The following is an 18,669-nucleotide window of genomic DNA, read 5'->3' as shown; positions in this document are numbered from 1 at the left end:
TCATTCGAAATGGAACAAATTTCAATGAATTCCGAGTTGAATTGAGTGAGTTATGGTCATTGACTCGGAGGTATGTCTGTAAACTGCTAGGCGAAAGCGCGAGTCTAACTATGTCCGTCATAACTCTTAAATTACTTGGAGTTTTTCATCTCCATTTCCAACTACACTTCGACATCTTCGCAATGCCATGAATTTGATTCAATTCTGAGTTGAATTGAGTGAGTTATGGTCAATCAATCGGAGGTAGGTCTGTAAACTCCTAGACCAAAGTGCGAGTCTAACTATTTCCACCATAACTCTCAAAATACTTGGCTTTTTGCATCTCCGTTTCTTCCGTTTTAAACTACACTTCGACTCCTTCGAAATGGAACAAATTTCAATGAAATCCGGGTTGAATTGAGTGAGTTATGGTCATTCAATCGGAGGTAGGTCTGTAAACTGCTAGGCGAAACCAAGAGTCCAACTATTTCCATCATAACTCTTAAAATACTTGGAGTGTTTCATCTCCGTTTCTTCCGTTTTCAACTTCACTTCGACATCTTCGAAATTGCATGAATTTGAATCAATTTCGAGTTGAATTGAGTGAGTTATAGTCAATCACTCGGAGGTATGTCTGTAAACTGCTAGACCAAAGTGCGAGTCTAACTATTTCCACCATAACTCTCAAAATACTTGGCTTTTTTCATCTCCGTTTCTTCCGTTTTAAACTACAGTTCGAGTCCTTCGAAATGGAACAAATTTCAATGAATTCCGAGTTGAATTGAGTGAGTTATGATCATTGACTCGGAGGTATGTCTGTAAACTGCTAGGCGAAAGCGCGAGTCTAATTATGTCCATCATAACCCTTAAATTACTTGGAGTTTTTCATCTCCATTTCCAACTACACTTCGACATCTTCGCAATGCCATGAATTTGATTCAATTCTGAGTAAAATTGAGTGAGTTATGGTCAATCAATCGGAGGTAGGTCTGTAAACTCCTAGACCAAAGTGCGAGTCTAACTATTTCCACCATAACTCTCAAAATACTTGGCTTTTTGCATCTCCGTTTCTTTCGTTATAAACTACACTTCGACTCCTTCGAAATGGAACAAATTTCAATGAAATCCGAGTTGAATTTAGTGACTTATGGTCATCCAATCGGAGGTAGGTCTGTAAACTGCTAGGCGAAAACACGAGTCTAACTATTTCCACCATAACTCTCAAAATACTTGGAGTTTTCATCTCCGTTTCTTCCGTTTTCAGCTACACTTTCGACTCCTTCGTAATGGAACGAATTTCAATGAATTCCGAGTTGAATTGAGTGGGTTATGGTCATTCAATCGGAGGTAGGTCAGTAAACTGCTAGACGAAAGCGCGAGTCTAACTATTTCCATCGTAACTCTTAAAATACTTGGAGTTTTTCATCTCCGTTTCTTATGTTTTCAACTACACTTCAACATCTTCGAAACGGCATGAATTTGACTAAATTCCGAGTTGAATTGACAGAGTTATGGTCAATCAATCGGAGGTAGGTCTGTAAACTGCTACACTAAAGTGCGAGTCTAACTATTTCCATCATAACTCCCGAAATACTTGGCTTTTTTAACCTCCGTTTCTTTCTTTTTAAACTACACTTCTACTCATTCGAAATGGAACAAATTTCAATTAATTCCGGGTTGAATTGAGTGAGTTATGGTCATTCAATCGGAGATAGGTCTGTAAACTGCTAGGCGAAAGGGCGAGTCTAACTATTTCCGTCATAACTCTTAAAATACTTGGAGTTTTTCATCTCCGTTTCTAATGTTTTCAACTACACTTCGACATCTTCGAAATGGCATGAATTTGACTCAATTCCGAGTTGAATTGACTGAGTTATGGTCAATCAACCGGACGTAGGTCTATAAACTGCTAGACCAAAGCGTGAGTCTAACTATTTCCGTCATAACTCTCAAAATACTAGGACTTTTTCATCTCTGTTTCTTCCGTTTTAGATTACACTTCGACTCCTTCGAAATGGAATAAATTTTAATGAATTCCGGGTTGAATTGAGTGAGTTATGGTCATTCAATCGGAGGTATGTCTGCAAACTGCTAGACCAAAGCGCGAATCTAACTATTTCCATCATAACTCTCAAAATACAAGTAGTTTTTCATCTCCGTTTTTTCCGTTTTAAACTACACTTCGACTCTTTCGAAATGCAACAAATTTCATTGAATTACATGTTCAATTGAGTGAGTTGTGGTCATTAAATCGGAAGTAGGTCTGTAAACTGCTAGGCGAAAGCGCGAGTCTAACTATTTCTATCATAACTCTTAAAATACTTGGAGTTTTTCGTCTCCGTTTCTTTCGTTTTCAGCTACTCTTCGACATCTTCCAAATGGCATGAATTTGAATAAATTCCGAGTCGAATTGAGTGACTTATGGTGAATGAATCGGAAGCAGGTCTGTAAACTGCTAGACCAAAGCGCGAGTCTAACTATTTCCATCATAACTCTTAAGATACTTGGAATTTTTCATCTCTGTTTCTTTCGTTTTCAACTACACTTCCACACCTTCAAAATGGCATGAATTTGAATCAATTCCGAGTTAAATTGAGTAAGTTATGGTCAATCAATTGCAGGTTGGTCTGTAAACTGCTAGACCAAAGTGCGAGTCTAACTATTTCCACCATAACTCTCAAAATACTTGGCTTTTTTCATCTCTATTTCTTCCGTTTTAAACTACAGTTCGAGTCCTTCGAAATGGAACAAATTTCAATGAATTCCGAGTTGAATTGAGTGAGTTATGGTCATTGACTCGGAGGTATGTCTGTAAACTGCTAGGCGAAAGCGCGAGTCTAACTATGTCCATCATAACTCTTAAATTACTTGGAGTTTTTCATCTCCATTTCCAACTACACTTCGACATCTTCGCAATGCCATGAATTTGATTCAATTCTGAGTTGAATTGAGTGAGTTATGGTCAATCAATCGGAGGTAGGTCTGTAAACTCCTAGACCAAAGTGCGAGTCTAACTATTTCCACCATAACTCACAAAATACTTGGCTTTTTGCATCTCCGTTTCTTTCGTTATAAACTACACTTCGACTCCTTCGAAATGGAACAAATTTCAATGAAATCCGAGTTGAATTTAGTGACTTATGGTCATCCAATCGGAGGTAGGTCTGTAAACTGCTAGGCGAAAACACGAGTCTAACTATTTCCACCATAACTCTCAAAATACTTGGAGTTTTCATCTCCGTTTCTTCCGTTTTCAGCTACACTTTCGACTCCTTCGTAATGGAACGAATTTCAATGAATTCCAAGTTGAATTGAGTGGGTTATGGTCATTCAATCGGAGGTAGGTCAGTAAACTGCTAGGCGAAAGCGCGAGTCTAACTATTTCCATCGTAACTCTTAAAATACTTGGAGTTTTTCATCTCCGTTTCTTATGTTTTCAACTACACTTCGACATCTTCGAAACGGCATGAATTTGACTAAATTCCGAGTTGAATTGACAGAGTTATGGTCAATCAATCGGAGGTAGGTCTGTAAACTGCTACACTAAAGTGCGAGTCTAACTATTTCCATCATAACTCCCGAAATACTTGGCTTTTTTAACCTCCGTTTCTTTCTTTTTAAACTACACTTCTACTCATTCGAAATGGAACAAATTTCAATTAATTCCGGGTTGAATTGAGTGAGTTATGGTCATTCAATCGGAGATAGGTCTGTAAACTGCTAGGCGAAAGGGCGAGTCTAACTATTTCCGTCATAACTCTTAAAATACTTGGAGTTTTTCATCTCCGTTTCTAATGTTTTCAACTACACTTCGACATCTTCGAAATGGCATGAATTTGACTCAATTCCGAGTTGAATTGACTGAGTTATGGTCAATCAACCGGACGTAGGTCTATAAACTGCTAGACCAAAGCGCGAGTCTAACTATTTCCGTCATAACTCTCAAAATACTAGGACTTTTTCATCTCTGTTTCTTCTGTTTTAGACTACACTTCGACTCCTTCGAAATGGAATAAATTTCAATGAATTCCGGGTTGAATTGAGTGAGTTATGGTCATTCAATCGGAGGTAGGTCTGTAAACTGCTAGACCAAAGTGCGAGTGTAACTATTTCCACCATAACTCTCAGAATACTTGCTTTTTTCATCTCCGTTTCTTCCGTTTTAAACTACAGTTCGAGTCCTTCGAAATGGAACAAATTTCAATGAATTCCGAGTTGAATTGAGTGAGTTATGGTCATTGACTCGGAGGTAGGTCTGTAAATTGCTAGGCGAAAGCGCGAGTCTAACTATGTCCATCATAACTCTTAAATTACTTGGAGTTTTTCATCTCCATTTCCAACTACACTTCGACATCTTCGCAATGCCATGAATTTGATTCAATTCTGAGTTGAATTGAGTGAGTTATGGTCAATCAATCGGAGGTAGGTCTGTAAACTACTAGACCAAAGTGCGAGTCTAACTATTTCTACCATAACTCTCAAAATACTTGGCTTTTTGCATCTCCGTTTCTTCCGTTTTAAACTACACTTCGACTCCTTCGAAATGGAACAAATTTCAATGAAATCCGGGTTGAATTGAGTGAGTTATGGTCATTCAATCGGAGGTAGGTCTGTAAACTGCTAGGCGAAAGCAAGAGTCCAACTATTTCCATCATAACTCTTAAAATACTTGGAGTGTTTCATCTCCGTTTCTTCCGTTTTCAACTTCACTTCGACATCTTCGAAATTGCATGAATTTGAATCAATTTCGAGTTGAATTGAGTGAGTTATAGTCAATCACTCGGAGGTATGTCTGTAAACTGCTAGACCAAAGTGCGAGTCTAACTATTTCCACCATAACTCTCAAAATAGTTGGCTTTTTTCATCTCCGTTTCTTCCGTTTTAAACTACAGTTCGAGTCCTTCGAAATGGAACAAATTTCAATGAATTCCGAGTTGAATTGAGTGAGTTATGATCCTTGACTCGGAGGTATGTCTGTAAACTGCTAGGCGAAAGCGCGAGTCTAATTATGTCCATCATAACTCTTAAATTACTTGGAGTTTTTCATCTCCATTTCCAACTACACTTCGACATCTTCGCAATGCCATGAATTTGATTCAATTCTGAGTAAAATTGAGTGAGTTATGGTCAATCAATCGGAGGTTGGTCTGTAAACTCCTAGACCAAAGTGCGAGTCTAACTATTTCCACCATAACTCTCAAAATACTTGGCTTTTTGCATCTCCGTTTCTTTCGTTATAAACTACACTTCGACTCCTTCGAAATGGAACAAATTTCAATGAAATCCGAGTTGAATTTAGTGACTTATGGTCATTCAATCGGAGGTAGGTCTGTAAACTGCTAGGCGAAAACACGAGTCTAACTATTTCCACCATAACTCTCAAAATACTTGGAGTTTTCATCTCCGTTTCTTCCGTTTTCAGCTACACTTTCGACTCCTTCGTAATGGAACGAATTTCAATGAATTCCGAGTTGAATTGAGTGGGTTATGGTCATTCAATCGGACGTAGGTCAGTAAACTGCTAGGCGAAAGCGCGAGTCTAACTATTTCCATCGTAACTCTTAAAATACTTGGAGTTTTTCATCTCCGTTTCTTATGTTTTCAACTACACTTCAACATCTTCGAAACGGCATGAATTTGACTAAATTCCGAGTTGAATTGACAGAGTTATGGTCAATCAATCGGAGGTAGGTCTGTAAACTGCTACACTAAAGTGCGAGTCTAACTATTTCCATCATAACTCCCGAAATACTTGGCTTTTTTAACCTCCGTTTCTTTCTTTTTAAACTACACTTCTACTCATTCGAAATGGAACAAATTTCAATTAATTCCGGGTTGAATTGAGTGAGTTATGGTCATTCAATCGGAGATAGGTCTGTAAACTGCTAGGCGAAAGGGCGAGTCTAACTATTTCCGTCATAACTCTTAAAATACTTGGAGTTTTTCATCTCCGTTTCTAATGTTTTCAACTACACTTCGACATCTTCGAAATGGCATGAATTTGACCCAATTCCGAGTTGAATTGACTGAGTTATGGTCAATCAACCGGACGTAGGTCTATAAACTGCTAGACCAAAGCGCGAGTCTAACTATTTCCGTCATAACTCTCAAAATACTAGGACTTTTTCATCTCTGTTTCTTCCGTTTTAGATTACACTTCGACTCCTTCGAAATGGAATAAATTTTAATGAATTCCGGGTTGAATTGAGTGAGTTATGGTCATTCAATCGGAGGTATGTCTGCAAACTGCTAGACCAAAGCGCGAATCTAACTATTTCCATCATAACTCTCAAAATACAAGTAGTTTTTCATCTCCGTTTTTTCCGTTTTAAACTACACTTCGACTCTTTCGAAATGCAACAAATTTCATTGAATTACATGTTCAATTGAGTGAGTTGTGGTCATTAAATCGGAAGTAGGTCTGTAAACTGCTAGGCGAAAGCGCGAGTCTAACTATTTCTATCATAACTCTTAAAATACTTGGAGTTTTTCGTCTCCGTTTCTTTCGTTTTCAGCTACTCTTCGACATCTTCCAAATGGCATGAATTTGAATAAATTCCGAGTCGAATTGAGTGACTTATGGTGAATGAATCGGAAGCAGGTCTGTAAACTGCTAGACCAAAGCGCGAGTCTAACTATTTCCATCATAACTCTTAAGATACTTGGAATTTTTCATCTCTGTTTCTTTCGTTTTCAACTACACTTCCACACCTTCAAAATGGCATGAATTTGAATCAATTCCGAGTTAAATTGAGTAAGTTATGGTCAATCAATTGCAGGTTGGTCTGTAAACTGCTAGACCAAAGCGCGAGTCTAACTATTTCCGTCATAACTCTCAGAATACTAGGACTTTTTCATCTCTGTTTCTTCCGTTTTAGATTACACTTCGACTCCTTCGAAATGGAATAAATTTTAATGAATTCCGGGTTGAATTGAGTGAGTTATGGTCATTCAATCGGAGGTATGTCTGCAAACTGCTAGACCAAAGCGCGAATCTAACTATTTCCATCATAACTCTCAAAATACAAGTAGTTTTTCATCTCCGTTTTTTCCGTTTTAAACTACACTTCGACTCTTTCGAAATGCAACAAATTTCATTGAATTACATGTTCAATTGAGTGAGTTGTGGTCATTAAATCGGAAGTAGGTCTGTAAACTGCTAGGCGAAAGCGCGAGTCTAACTATTTCTATCATAACTCTTAAAATACTTGGAGTTTTTCGTCTCCGTTTCTTTCGTTTTCAGCTACTCTTCGACATCTTCCAAATGGCATGAATTTGAATAAATTCCGAGTCGAATTGAGTGACTTATGGTGAATGAATCGGAAGCAGGTCTGTAAACTGCTAGACCAAAGCGCGAGTCTAACTATTTCCATCATAACTCTTAAGATACTTGGAATTTTTCATCTCTGTTTCTTTCGTTTTCAACTACACTTCCACACCTTCAAAATGGCATGAATTTGAATCAATTCCGAGTTAAATTGAGTAAGTTATGGTCAATCAATTGCAGGTTGGTCTGTAAACTGCTAGACCAAAGTGCGAGTCTAACTATTTCCACCATAACTCTCAAAATACTTGGCTTTTTTCATCTCTATTTCTTCCGTTTTAAACTACAGTTCGAGTCCTTCGAAATGGAACAAATTTCAATGAATTCCGAGTTGAATTGAGTGAGTTATGGTCATTGACTCGGAGGTATGTCTGTAAACTGCTAGGCGAAAGCGCGAGTCTAACTATGTCCATCATAACTCTTAAATTACTTGGAGTTTTTCATCTCCATTTCCAACTACACTTCGACATCTTCGCAATGCCATGAATTTGATTCAATTCTGAGTTGAATTGAGTGAGTTATGGTCAATCAATCGGAGGTAGGTCTGTAAACTCCTAGACCAAAGTGCGAGTCTAACTATTTCCACCATAACTCTCAAAATACTTGGCTTTTTGCATCTCCGTTTCTTCCGTTTTAAACTACACTTCGACTCCTTCGAAATGGAACAAATTTCAATGAAATCCGGGTTGAATTGAGTGAGTTATGGTCATTCAATCGGAGGTAGGTCTGTAAACTGCTAGGCGAAAGCAAGAGTCCAACTATTTCCATCATAACTCTTAAAATACTTGGAGTGTTTCATCTCCGTTTCTTCCGTTTTCAACTTCACTTCGACATCTTCGAAATTGCATGAATTTGAATCAATTTCGAGTTGAATTGAGTGAGTTATAGTCAATCACTCGGAGGTATGTCTGTAAACTGCTAGACCAAAGTGCGAGTCTAACTATTTCCACCATAACTCTCAAAATACTTGGCTTTTTTCATCTCCGTTTCTTCCGTTTTAAACTACAGTTCGAGTCCTTCGAAATGGAACAAATTTCAATGAATTCCGAGTTGAATTGAGTGAGTTATGATCATTGACTCGGAGGTATGTCTGTAAACTGCTAGGCGAAAGCGCGAGTCTAATTATGTCCATCATAACTCTTAAATTACTTGGAGTTTTTCATCTCCATTTCCAACTACACTTCGACATCTTCGCAATGCCATGAATTTGATTCAATTCTGAGTAAAATTGAGTAAGTTATGGTCAATCAATCGGAGGTAGGTCTGTAAACTCCTAGACCAAAGTGCGAGTCTAACTATTTCCACCATAACTCTCAAAATAGTTGGCTTTTTTCATCTCCGTTTCTTCCGTTTTAAACTACAGTTCGAGTCCTTCGAAATGGAACAAATTTCAATGAATTCCGAGTTGAATTGAGTGAGTTATGATCCTTGACTCGGAGGTATGTCTGTAAACTGCTAGGCGAAAGCGCGAGTCTAATTATGTCCATCATAACTCTTAAATTACTTGGAGTTTTTCATCTCCATTTCCAACTACACTTCGACATCTTCGCAATGCCATGAATTTGATTCAATTCTGAGTAAAATTGAGTGAGTTATGGTCAATCAATCGGAGGTAGGTCTGTAAACTCCTAGACCAAAGTGCGAGTCTAACTATTTCCACCATAACTCTCAAAATACTTGGCTTTTTGCATCTCCGTTTCTTTCGTTATAAACTACACTTCGACTCCTTCGAAATGGAACAAATTTCAATGAAATCCGAGTTGAATTTAGTGACTTATGGTCATTCAATCGGAGGTAGGTCTGTAAACTGCTAGGCGAAAACACGAGTCTAACTATTTCCACCATAACTCTCAAAATACTTGGAGTTTTCATCTCCGTTTCTTCCGTTTTCAGCTACACTTTCGACTCCTTCGTAATGGAACGAATTTCAATGAATTCCGAGTTGAATTGAGTGGGTTATGGTCATTCAATCGGACGTAGGTCAGTAAACTGCTAGGCGAAAGCGCGAGTCTAACTATTTCCATCGTAACTCTTAAAATACTTGGAGTTTTTCATCTCCGTTTCTTATGTTTTCAACTACACTTCAACATCTTCGAAACGGCATGAATTTGACTAAATTCCGAGTTGAATTGACAGAGTTATGGTCAATCAATCGGAGGTAGGTCTGTAAACTGCTACACTAAAGTGCGAGTCTAACTATTTCCATCATAACTCCCGAAATACTTGGCTTTTTTAACCTCCGTTTCTTTCTTTTTAAACTACACTTCTACTCATTCGAAATGGAACAAATTTCAATTAATTCCGGGTTGAATTGAGTGAGTTATGGTCATTCAATCGGAGATAGGTCTGTAAACTGCTAGGCGAAAGGGCGAGTCTAACTATTTCCGTCATAACTCTTAAAATACTTGGAGTTTTTCATCTCCGTTTCTAATGTTTTCAACTACACTTCGACATCTTCGAAATGGCATGAATTTGACCCAATTCCGAGTTGAATTGACTGAGTTATGGTCAATCAACCGGACGTAGGTCTATAAACTGCTAGACCAAAGCGCGAGTCTAACTATTTCCGTCATAACTCTCAAAATACTAGGACTTTTTCATCTCTGTTTCTTCCGTTTTAGATTACACTTCGACTCCTTCGAAATGGAATAAATTTTAATGAATTCCGGGTTGAATTGAGTGAGTTATGGTCATTCAATCGGAGGTATGTCTGCAAACTGCTAGACCAAAGCGCGAATCTAACTATTTCCATCATAACTCTCAAAATACAAGTAGTTTTTCATCTCCGTTTTTTCCGTTTTAAACTACACTTCGACTCTTTCGAAATGCAACAAATTTCATTGAATTACATGTTCAATTGAGTGAGTTGTGGTCATTAAATCGGAAGTAGGTCTGTAAACTGCTAGGCGAAAGCGCGAGTCTAACTATTTCTATCATAACTCTTAAAATACTTGGAGTTTTTCGTCTCCGTTTCTTTCGTTTTCAGCTACTCTTCGACATCTTCCAAATGGCATGAATTTGAATAAATTCCGAGTCGAATTGAGTGACTTATGGTGAATGAATCGGAAGCAGGTCTGTAAACTGCTAGACCAAAGCGCGAGTCTAACTATTTCCATCATAACTCTTAAGATACTTGGAATTTTTCATCTCTGTTTCTTTCGTTTTCAACTACACTTCCACACCTTCAAAATGGCATGAATTTGAATAAATTCCGAGTTAAATTGAGTAAGTTATGGTCAATCAATTGCAGGTTGGTCTGTAAACTGCTAGACCAAAGCGCGAGTCTAACTATTTCCGTCATAACTCTCAGAATACTAGGACTTTTTCATCTCTGTTTCTTCCGTTTTAGATTACACTTCGACTCCTTCGAAATGGAATAAATTTTAATGAATTCCGGGTTGAATTGAGTGAGTTATGGTCATTCAATCGGAGGTATGTCTGCAAACTGCTAGACCAAAGCGCGAATCTAACTATTTCCATCATAACTCTCAAAATACAAGTAGTTTTTCATCTCCGTTTTTTCCGTTTTAAACTACACTTCGACTCTTTCGAAATGCAACAAATTTCATTGAATTACATGTTCAATTGAGTGAGTTGTGGTCATTAAATCGGAAGTAGGTCTGTAAACTGCTAGGCGAAAGCGCGAGTCTAACTATTTCTATCATAACTCTTAAAATACTTGGAGTTTTTCGTCTCCGTTTCTTTCGTTTTCAGCTACTCTTCGACATCTTCCAAATGGCATGAATTTGAATAAATTCCGAGTCGAATTGAGTGACTTATGGTGAATGAATCGGAAGCAGGTCTGTAAACTGCTAGACCAAAGCGCGAGTCTAACTATTTCCATCATAACTCTTAAGATACTTGGAATTTTTCATCTCTGTTTCTTTCGTTTTCAACTACACTTCCACACCTTCAAAATGGCATGAATTTGAATCAATTCCGAGTTAAATTGAGTAAGTTATGGTCAATCAATTGCAGGTTGGTCTGTAAACTGCTAGACCAAAGTGCGAGTCTAACTATTTCCACCATAACTCTCAAAATACTTGGCTTTTTTCATCTCTATTTCTTCCGTTTTAAACTACAGTTCGAGTCCTTCGAAATGGAACAAATTTCAATGAATTCCGAGTTGAATTGAGTGAGTTATGGTCATTGACTCGGAGGTATGTCTGTAAACTGCTAGGCGAAAGCGCGAGTCTAACTATGTCCATCATAACTCTTAAATTACTTGGAGTTTTTCATCTCCATTTCCAACTACACTTCGACATCTTCGCAATGCCATGAATTTGATTCAATTCTGAGTTGAATTGAGTGAGTTATGGTCAATCAATCGGAGGTAGGTCTGTAAACTCCTAGACCAAAGTGCGAGTCTAACTATTTCCACCATAACTCTCAAAATACTTGGCTTTTTGCATCTCCGTTTCTTCCGTTTTAAACTACACTTCGACTCCTTCGAAATGGAACAAATTTCAATGAAATCCGGGTTGAATTGAGTGAGTTATGGTCATTCAATCGGAGGTAGGTCTGTAAACTGCTAGGCGAAAGCAAGAGTCCAACTATTTCCATCATAACTCTTAAAATACTTGGAGTGTTTCATCTCCGTTTCTTCCGTTTTCAACTTCACTTCGACATCTTCGAAATTGCATGAATTTGAATCAATTTCGAGTTGAATTGAGTGAGTTATAGTCAATCACTCGGAGGTATGTCTGTAAACTGCTAGACCAAAGTGCGAGTCTAACTATTTCCACCATAACTCTCAAAATACTTGGCTTTTTTCATCTCCGTTTCTTCCGTTTTAAACTACAGTTCGAGTCCTTCGAAATGGAACAAATTTCAATGAATTCCGAGTTGAATTGAGTGAGTTATGATCATTGACTCGGAGGTATGTCTGTAAACTGCTAGGCGAAAGCGCGAGTCTAATTATGTCCATCATAACTCTTAAATTACTTGGAGTTTTTCATCTCCATTTCCAACTACACTTCGACATCTTCGCAATGCCATGAATTTGATTCAATTCTGAGTAAAATTGAGTGAGTTATGGTCAATCAATCGGAGGTAGGTCTGTAAACTCCTAGACCAAAGTGCGAGTCTAACTATTTCCACCATAACTCTCAAAATAGTTGGCTTTTTTCATCTCCGTTTCTTCCGTTTTAAACTACAGTTCGAGTCCTTCGAAATGGAACAAATTTCAATGAATTCCGAGTTGAATTGAGTGAGTTATGATCCTTGACTCGGAGGTATGTCTGTAAACTGCTAGGCGAAAGCGCGAGTCTAATTATGTCCATCATAACTCTTAAATTACTTGGAGTTTTTCATCTCCATTTCCAACTACACTTCGACATCTTCGCAATGCCATGAATTTGATTCAATTCTGAGTAAAATTGAGTGAGTTATGGTCAATCAATCGGAGGTAGGTCTGTAAACTCCTAGACCAAAGTGCGAGTCTAACTATTTCCACCATAACTCTCAAAATACTTGGCTTTTTGCATCTCCGTTTCTTTCGTTATAAACTACACTTCGACTCCTTCGAAATGGAACAAATTTCAATGAAATCCGAGTTGAATTTAGTGACTTATGGTCATTCAATCGGAGGTAGGTCTGTAAACTGCTAGGCGAAAACACGAGTCTAACTATTTCCACCATAACTCTCAAAATACTTGGAGTTTTCATCTCCGTTTCTTCCGTTTTCAGCTACACTTTCGACTCCTTCGTAATGGAACGAATTTCAATGAATTCCGAGTTGAATTGAGTGGGTTATGGTCATTCAATCGGACGTAGGTCAGTAAACTGCTAGGCGAAAGCGCGAGTCTAACTATTTCCATCGTAACTCTTAAAATACTTGGAGTTTTTCATCTCCGTTTCTTATGTTTTCAACTACACTTCAACATCTTCGAAACGGCATGAATTTGACTAAATTCCGAGTTGAATTGACAGAGTTATGGTCAATCAATCGGAGGTAGGTCTGTAAACTGCTACACTAAAGTGCGAGTCTAACTATTTCCATCATAACTCCCGAAATACTTGGCTTTTTTAACCTCCGTTTCTTTCTTTTTAAACTACACTTCTACTCATTCGAAATGGAACAAATTTCAATTAATTCCGGGTTGAATTGAGTGAGTTATGGTCATTCAATCGGAGATAGGTCTGTAAACTGCTAGGCGAAAGGGCGAGTCTAACTATTTCCGTCATAACTCTTAAAATACTTGGAGTTTTTCATCTCCGTTTCTAATGTTTTCAACTACACTTCGACATCTTCGAAATGGCATGAATTTGACCCAATTCCGAGTTGAATTGACTGAGTTATGGTCAATCAACCGGACGTAGGTCTATAAACTGCTAGACCAAAGCGCGAGTCTAACTATTTCCGTCATAACTCTCAAAATACTAGGACTTTTTCATCTCTGTTTCTTCCGTTTTAGATTACACTTCGACTCCTTCGAAATGGAATAAATTTTAATGAATTCCGGGTTGAATTGAGTGAGTTATGGTCATTCAATCGGAGGTATGTCTGCAAACTGCTAGACCAAAGCGCGAATCTAACTATTTCCATCATAACTCTCAAAATACAAGTAGTTTTTCATCTCCGTTTTTTCCGTTTTAAACTACACTTCGACTCTTTCGAAATGCAACAAATTTCATTGAATTACATGTTCAATTGAGTGAGTTGTGGTCATTAAATCGGAAGTAGGTCTGTAAACTGCTAGGCGAAAGCGCGAGTCTAACTATTTCTATCATAACTCTTAAAATACTTGGAGTTTTTCGTCTCCGTTTCTTTCGTTTTCAGCTACTCTTCGACATCTTCCAAATGGCATGAATTTGAATAAATTCCGAGTCGAATTGAGTGACTTATGGTGAATGAATCGGAAGCAGGTCTGTAAACTGCTAGACCAAAGCGCGAGTCTAACTATTTCCATCATAACTCTTAAGATACTTGGAATTTTTCATCTCTGTTTCTTTCGTTTTCAACTACACTTCCACACCTTCAAAATGGCATGAATTTGAATAAATTCCGAGTTAAATTGAGTAAGTTATGGTCAATCAATTGCAGGTTGGTCTGTAAACTGCTAGACCAAAGCGCGAGTCTAACTATTTCCGTCATAACTCTCAGAATACTAGGACTTTTTCATCTCTGTTTCTTCCGTTTTAGATTACACTTCGACTCCTTCGAAATGGAATAAATTTTAATGAATTCCGGGTTGAATTGAGTGAGTTATGGTCATTCAATCGGAGGTATGTCTGCAAACTGCTAGACCAAAGCGCGAATCTAACTATTTCCATCATAACTCTCAAAATACAAGTAGTTTTTCATCTCCGTTTTTTCCGTTTTAAACTACACTTCGACTCTTTCGAAATGCAACAAATTTCATTGAATTACATGTTCAATTGAGTGAGTTGTGGTCATTAAATCGGAAGTAGGTCTGTAAACTGCTAGGCGAAAGCGCGAGTCTAACTATTTCTATCATAACTCTTAAAATACTTGGAGTTTTTCGTCTCCGTTTCTTTCGTTTTCAGCTACTCTTCGACATCTTCCAAATGGCATGAATTTGAATAAATTCCGAGTCGAATTGAGTGACTTATGGTGAATGAATCGGAAGCAGGTCTGTAAACTGCTAGACCAAAGCGCGAGTCTAACTATTTCCATCATAACTCTTAAGATACTTGGAATTTTTCATCTCTGTTTCTTTCGTTTTCAACTACACTTCCACACCTTCAAAATGGCATGAATTTGAATCAATTCCGAGTTAAATTGAGTAAGTTATGGTCAATCAATTGCAGGTTGGTCTGTAAACTGCTAGACCAAAGTGCGAGTCTAACTATTTCCACCATAACTCTCAAAATACTTGGCTTTTTTCATCTCTATTTCTTCCGTTTTAAACTACAGTTCGAGTCCTTCGAAATGGAACAAATTTCAATGAATTCCGAGTTGAATTGAGTGAGTTATGGTCATTGACTCGGAGGTATGTCTGTAAACTGCTAGGCGAAAGCGCGAGTCTAACTATGTCCATCATAACTCTTAAATTACTTGGAGTTTTTCATCTCCATTTCCAACTACACTTCGACATCTTCGCAATGCCATGAATTTGATTCAATTCTGAGTTGAATTGAGTGAGTTATGGTCAATCAATCGGAGGTAGGTCTGTAAACTCCTAGACCAAAGTGCGAGTCTAACTATTTCCACCATAACTCTCAAAATACTTGGCTTTTTGCATCTCCGTTTCTTCCGTTTTAAACTACACTTCGACTCCTTCGAAATGGAACAAATTTCAATGAAATCCGGGTTGAATTGAGTGAGTTATGGTCATTCAATCGGAGGTAGGTCTGTAAACTGCTAGGCGAAAGCAAGAGTCCAACTATTTCCATCATAACTCTTAAAATACTTGGAGTGTTTCATCTCCGTTTCTTCCGTTTTCAACTTCACTTCGACATCTTCGAAATTGCATGAATTTGAATCAATTTCGAGTTGAATTGAGTGAGTTATAGTCAATCACTCGGAGGTATGTCTGTAAACTGCTAGACCAAAGTGCGAGTCTAACTATTTCCACCATAACTCTCAAAATAGTTGGCTTTTTTCATCTCCGTTTCTTCCGTTTTAAACTACAGTTCGAGTCCTTCGAAATGGAACAAATTTCAATGAATTCCGAGTTGAATTGAGTGAGTTATGATCCTTGACTCGGAGGTATGTCTGTAAACTGCTAGGCGAAAGCGCGAGTCTAATTATGTCCATCATAACTCTTAAATTACTTGGAGTTTTTCATCTCCATTTCCAACTACACTTCGACATCTTCGCAATGCCATGAATTTGATTCAATTCTGAGTAAAATTGAGTGAGTTATGGTCAATCAATCGGAGGTAGGTCTGTAAACTCCTAGACCAAAGTGCGAGTCTAACTATTTCCACCATAACTCTCAAAATACTTGGCTTTTTGCATCTCCGTTTCTTTCGTTATAAACTACACTTCGACTCCTTCGAAATGGAACAAATTTCAATGAAATCCGAGTTGAATTTAGTGACTTATGGTCATTCAATCGGAGGTAGGTCTGTAAACTGCTAGGCGAAAACACGAGTCTAACTATTTCCACCATAACTCTCAAAATACTTGGAGTTTTCATCTCCGTTTCTTCCGTTTTCAGCTACACTTTCGACTCCTTCGTAATGGAACGAATTTCAATGAATTCCGAGTTGAATTGAGTGGGTTATGGTCATTCAATCGGACGTAGGTCAGTAAACTGCTAGGCGAAAGCGCGAGTCTAACTATTTCCATCGTAACTCTTAAAATACTTGGAGTTTTTCATCTCCGTTTCTTATGTTTTCAACTACACTTCAACATCTTCGAAACGGCATGAATTTGACTAAATTCCGAGTTGAATTGACAGAGTTATGGTCAATCAATCGGAGGTAGGTCTGTAAACTGCTACACTAAAGTGCGAGTCTAACTATTTCCATCATAACTCCCGAAATACTTGGCTTTTTTAACCTCCGTTTCTTTCTTTTTAAACTACACTTCTACTCATTCGAAATGGAACAAATTTCAATTAATTCCGGGTTGAATTGAGTGAGTTATGGTCATTCAATCGGAGATAGGTCTGTAAACTGCTAGGCGAAAGGGCGAGTCTAACTATTTCCGTCATAACTCTTAAAATACTTGGAGTTTTTCATCTCCGTTTCTAATGTTTTCAACTACACTTCGACATCTTCGAAATGGCATGAATTTGACCCAATTCCGAGTTGAATTGACTGAGTTATGGTCAATCAACCGGACGTAGGTCTATAAACTGCTAGACCAAAGCGCGAGTCTAACTATTTCCGTCATAACTTTTTTTTTTTTTTTTTGATCGGTAAAGAGGGGTTAGGCAAGACCCCGACCAGAATTCATTAAAGAACTAAAGAAGATACAAGGAGCTATGGAGGCTGAAAAAGCCTCGTACAGAAGGTCCAAGGACCAAACAAGGAAAAATCAGTAGTACATAGCATACATTTAGAGGCCCAAGAACGCACTAACAAGATCCAAAAGATGAGGAAACAAGCCAGATTAACGAAGGCACACAAAGTCTTCCAGGTGATCAGCATAAAGAATCCTTATAATCTCGGGTAGGAGGTCCCTGTAGCATCGAGGGAGGTAATGACTTTAAGTTCTTGGGGGATGAGATGAATGGGAATGTCATCACCTTCACAGTAGCAGTCTGGTTTGGAGAGAAAATCCGCCCCCGCATTTGCCTCCCTCCAGATATGGGAGATATGCCATTCCGTGAAGGTAGAGAGGATTTGTCTGATATTGTGAATGATTGGGATAGCCTTCCAGGGGGTTTGCCAAAGATGAAGAATGACATTAACAGATAGCAGCGAGTCAGATTCGATCCACAAATTGTGGCAGCCCTTGGCAGCAGCCAACTTGATACCATAATAAATGGCCTTCATTTCAAGAAGGTGAATGTCCTCAACGTCAGCTCTGATAGAATACAGAGCGAGAGTATCCCCATGCCAGTTTCGGATAATCCCACCAAGCCCAGCTTTGTCATTGACCAGGGCGGCATCAGAGTTAAGCTTAGACCAGTTAGCTTTAGGACATTCCCAAGAACATAACTGGGCAATCTGATCCTTTTGGATACAAGCAAGGCCAAAACTTTCAGCAGTTTTAATATTTCTTGGATTCCTTATGTCATTGAGATGGAGATGAAGCATTCTACCTCGAATAGCACTAAGGATGGTCTGGAGGATGAACTGTTTATGTCTTGGAGGTTTGCCATGAAGTCTGTTATTCCTTTCGCACCAGATCATATAGATGGCAGAACAGAAACCCACCTTAATGAGGGTTGAAGCCTGACCATCACCCTTGAAATTGCACCGGATCCATTCCTCTTCTTTCAAAAGAGTCTTGTGAGGTCGACGTCTATAACCACATTTCCAGATGATAGTACGCCAGATCCACGAAGAGAAGGAACAATTAAAGAACAGGTGATCGACGGATTCAGGAACAACTCTGCATAAAGGGCATTTGAGGTCACTATTTCGATCCAAGAAGTATAGTCTATCGCGAGTACTAAGTCTGTTCAGTAAGGCTTGCCAGGCAATGAAACTATAAGGCATTTCCGTTCAGTAACTCTCAAAATACTAGGACTTTTTCATCTCTGTTTCTTCCGTTTTAGATTACACTTCGACTCCTTCGAAATGGAATAAATTTTAATGAATTCCGGGTTGAATTGAGTGAGTTATGGTCATTCAATCGGAGGTATGTCTGCAAACTGCTAGACCAAAGCGCGAATCTAACTATTTCCATCATAACTCTCAAAATACAAGTAGTTTTTCATCTTCGTTTTTTCCGTTTTAAACTACACTTCGACTCTTTCGAAATGCAACAAATTTCATTGAAT

At 38.3% G+C, this 18,669-nt stretch overlaps 1 protein-coding gene across 1 annotated transcript; it reads right to left on the bottom strand.

Annotated features, from left to right (window-relative positions):
- Positions 1-17,377: 17,377 nt before the first annotated feature.
- On the bottom strand, positions 17,378-18,385 carry LOC143850322 (uncharacterized). Its single transcript, XM_077359581.1, has one exon. It carries the CDS (start codon positions 18,383-18,385, stop codon positions 17,378-17,380), a length of 1,008 nt encoding a protein of 335 aa, XP_077215696.1.
- Positions 18,386-18,669: the final 284 nt, after the last annotated feature.

This window comes from Tasmannia lanceolata, unplaced genomic scaffold (genome assembly GCF_043159265.1).
Source record: "Tasmannia lanceolata isolate RefF3 unplaced genomic scaffold, GAP_Taslan_0.1 ptg000018l, whole genome shotgun sequence".
NCBI lineage: Eukaryota > Viridiplantae > Streptophyta > Magnoliopsida > Canellales > Winteraceae > Tasmannia > Tasmannia lanceolata.
Note: the sequence above shows the minus strand (reverse complement) of the source record. Positions and strands in the feature narration are given on the sequence as shown.